Genomic DNA, 4,141 nt, shown 5'->3' on the forward strand with positions numbered 1-4,141 from the left:
ATATCTTTTAATTATAATATTATAAAAAAATATTATTAATCAATTTTTGCTTCTATCAATTATGACGGAATCTGTCTTCATCCACGTGAGCAAAAATGACAAGGGCTTCTTTATTTTCATCTACGTGAGCAAAAAAACACCATTTTGCTCCACTAGAAGATGTTTAATAGATGAGTGTCGTCGTCTCTCTCACTTTGTTGCAATTCTAGAACCCTAAAAACACCATGAATAGCAACAAAGAGCTCAGGAGTAGAAGAGGAGGAGTAAACGTTGAAAGTAGGTATTTTCTATGGGATTACGTTGTGATTCGGAGAAAAAAGACAAGAATTGAGTTAGTACTTTACACGAAGATAAAGAGTAAATGGTTAAATAGTCTTAAAAGATCACTTATTAACTAAATTGGTCTCTGAAAATTTTTTTTAATCAAATTCATCCTTTAAAGATTTTAAATTAGCCATGTTAATCATTCCGTTATTTCTATTACTAATAACGTCATAATTTATTGATGTAGTACGCTAAATAACATCAAAACACACTTAGTAATCCTAGTTAACTATTAACACACCTAGTACACTGACTAACATACACTGACTAACATGATTAACTTAAAATATTTAAAGAATAATGTTGTTTAAAAAAATCTTTCAAAAATAAATTTAAAAAACGACTAACATGATTAATATAAAATTTTTAAAGAACAAATTTCATTAAAAAAATCTTTCAAAAGTGAATTTGAAATACGAATGATTTTTCATTGACTAATTTGATTATTTACTCCAAAAATAAAGGTAGTAACCTAACTGATGATTCTATATAACCACCAACAAAAATAAACACAAACCAAGCTTGGTATATCTGACACCGAGAATATATATACCTAAAGAAAAGGCCAAACATAAGCCACAAAAAGTGCCAATAGATAAATTACCTTACAGAAACGTGCGACACAGCCATACACCAAAATGGGCAATAATCGGTTTCCAATTTAAAATACCTTACACTTCGATATCCAAACGACTGACAATCTAAATAAACTTACTAGGCCCATTAAAAAAGGGTTTCAAAGGAAATACCAAATGAGGAAAAAAAGAGGCGTTGGGGAAGGGGGAGAAGAAACATTACATAACACTTAACCAAACATAAACTAGCTTTTCTCAGACATGTTGGAAGACAAAATCTCATCAGAGGAGTTCAGCAACATTTGCAGGCAGCTCCTCGATTTGCACATTATAAAACTTCTGGATGTCAAACAGCATTCTTTCATCATCCTTCGTGACAAAGTTGATGGCAACACCCTTCCTACCAAACCGACCACTACGACCGATACGGTGGAGATAGTTCTCGGGCTGTGTAGGGAGATCATAGTTTATTACGAGAGACACTTGCTGAACATCAATACCACGTGCCAGAAGATCGGTTGTTATCAGAACACGGGAAGACCCAGAACGGAACTCCCGCATAATGATGTCCCTTGTATTCTGGTCCATGTCTCCGTGGGTGGCTGACACCGTGTGGTCTCGGCTTCGCATCTTGTCCGTCAACCAATCTACTTTCCTTCTGGTGTTGACAAAAATGACACTCTGGGTAATGGCTAATGTCTCGTACAGATCACAAAGTGTGTCGAGCTTCCATTCCTCTCTCTCACAATTGACATAAAACTGCTTTATACCCTCCAAAGTGAGCTCGTCGCGCTTCACAAGGATCCTCACAGGTTTGTTCATGAACTTTCTAGTAATTTCAAGGGCCTCAGGGGGCATTGTGGCAGAGAAAACTCCAACCTGAATCTTAGATGGCAGCAACTGGAATATATCGTAGATCTGATAACAAGGAAGCAGAGAATGGATATAGAAATTATACAAAAAAAAATAATCGGAAATTAAGAGTCGCAAAATAAGAACTTTTAGCAGATAAAAAACAACAACAAAGCCTTATTCCACTAAGTGGGGGTCAGCTTTTAACTGATAAAGGAAATATAAAAACTGGAGGGCACTTGAAAATATAAAGTATAATCATTAAACAGTCAGAAAGTACAATTGATCAGATACAAGTAGGAACTAATGCTGGGTTTGGGTAAACAGACAAATTTGCATCGGATGATTTTACGTATCTATAACCGAGCAGTAACGATCGATAATATCTTAATAACAAAAGGAAAAATGAAAACAGAAGTCATCAAGCAAGTAAAAAAGTACCTGGTCTTTAAAACCCCTTGAAAGCATTTCATCAGCCTCATCCAACACAAACATTTTAATGTGATCCGGCTGAAGTGACTGTCTGCGCAGCATATCAAAGACACGTCCAGGAGTACCAACAACAACATGAACACCGCTGGCTAGAATGCGTTGGTCTTCACGAACACTGGTGCCTCCCACACAGGCATGAACCTTCACACCTAGATAATCTCCAAGCGCCCGCATGACCTTCTCAATCTGCTGAGCAAGCTCACGGGTTGGCGCTAAAACCAAGGCCTGACATTCAGTCAGGCTGTAGTCAAGTTGTTGCAGGATTCCAGAGCAGAAAGTTGCAGTTTTTCCAGTTCCGGATTGGGCCTGTTGAATAACATCAAGTCCCTTGCAGAATGGGACTATTCCCCTTTGCTGAATAGCTGATGGCTTTTCAAAACCTACAGAACAAACCATATTAGTTTAATAATAGAAGTTTTACATTCTAAAATTTCAACTAAAAGTACATGACAAATACGTTAGTGGGACAAACAAACAAGGCAGTTTAGCATAATAAAGCATAACAGATCGAACACCATGCTAGGTTCTATGTTGGCACTATACTATCGATGAAATATATATATATTAAAGGGACTAGTAAAAGTTTACCATAAGCATAAATGCCTCTGAGGAGATTCTCTTGCAAACCCATAGCATCAAAGCTATCGTACACCTCATCATAAGATGTGAAGAAGTCCTGTCCATCAGCTGTGAGTCTGTATCCAAGAGCCGACAGAGCGAGCGAACAACACCATAAATTAAACCCGAAAGACAAAAATAAACTAATATATTGGCCTGATAGTAAGAAAAAAGCGAAATCACTTACAAATCATTCATTTTGGCATCAAATTGACGAGCATCGAACTGTGTTCCCTCAGGTGCAGCTCCTGCCATGACTGCAACACCAACAAAAACATACGCCACACAAATAAATTACGAGTATCAGCGCCATAAAAACAACCTAATGGATACCAAAAACATAAAAAAAAAAATAGGAATATCAAATCAGCATAAGCTCTAACCAGAAAAAAAATTGATGAAATCACTCGTTGATACAAAAAAGGTTTAGTTTCAGAAAGGCTCGAACCATAATATGACACAATCGTTAACTTGCATAAAACAACAGCCGCTCAACAATAACGAATAACAGCGAAGGAAAAACAAAAAAATATATATATAAACAGTTAATCGGAAGCGACTGAAACAACTGTGAGAACAAGATCGTTGAATCAGAGAAGGATGGAATAGAAGAGACTCACCTGCGGATGATGATGATGTTGATGTTGATGTTGATGATGAAGAAGACGAAGACGAAGATTTTCGCAGTGAAGAAGATTGAACGGAGTTAGGGTTTCCCAAACTCCTCGGATCTACGCCGCGGAGTTGAGGAGAGATAATAAGAGAGAGTGTTTTGTAAAGTGAGAAAAGAAACAAGGGTGGTTCCCTACTACATTATACCGTAGGAAACATTTCAAATGCATTGGGGAGTACCGGTGCACCAGTTGTTTTAACCGTTGATTTTAATTAATATATATTATATATATTTTTATAATTCAAATCAACGGTTAAAACAACTAGAGCACCGGTACTCCCAGTGCACTTGAAATGTTTCCTATACCGTATACTACCCTTCGATACTGTAGTTCTTTATCGTCATTCCAACTTTACCCCTGAGCATTCGGTCAACTCACACGGGTCAAAACCCTACTGAACCCTTGGATCTTCACCGCCAAAGACATTTAACACGTGTACCAATCACATTCGCAGCTTCAGTCCCCATATGATAATAACATAACATAGCTTTTCTCTTTTCGTAATTTCACTTTGTTTTTTTTTTTTTTTCATGTCACTTGATTTTAATCTTATTTATATAAGAAGTTATAAGATAAGTTTCCAAATTTGATACAAATCACTCGGAG

At 36.8% G+C, this 4,141-nt stretch overlaps 1 protein-coding gene and 1 long non-coding RNA gene across 2 annotated transcripts; both read right to left on the reverse strand.

Annotated features, from left to right (window-relative positions):
- LOC107643311 (eukaryotic initiation factor 4A-15) lies at positions 875 to 3,645 on the reverse strand. Its single transcript, XM_016346927.2, has 5 exons — positions 3,482 to 3,645; positions 3,049 to 3,118; positions 2,832 to 2,938; positions 2,193 to 2,623; positions 875 to 1,817 (listed from the first exon to the last, which is right to left on the reverse strand). The coding sequence occupies exons 2-5, from the start codon at positions 3,114 to 3,116 to the stop codon at positions 1,182 to 1,184; spliced, it is 1,242 nt and encodes a 413-aa protein (XP_016202413.1). The 5' UTR covers positions 3,117 to 3,118; positions 3,482 to 3,645; the 3' UTR covers positions 875 to 1,181.
- LOC110264880 lies at positions 1,886 to 2,186 on the reverse strand. Its single transcript, XR_002351184.1, has 2 exons — positions 2,056 to 2,186; positions 1,886 to 1,979 (listed from the first exon to the last, which is right to left on the reverse strand). It is a non-coding gene; the product is annotated as an uncharacterized LOC110264880 (long non-coding RNA).

This window comes from Arachis ipaensis, chromosome B01, assembly GCF_000816755.2.
Source record: "Arachis ipaensis cultivar K30076 chromosome B01, Araip1.1, whole genome shotgun sequence".
NCBI classification, from domain to species: domain Eukaryota; kingdom Viridiplantae; phylum Streptophyta; class Magnoliopsida; order Fabales; family Fabaceae; genus Arachis; species Arachis ipaensis.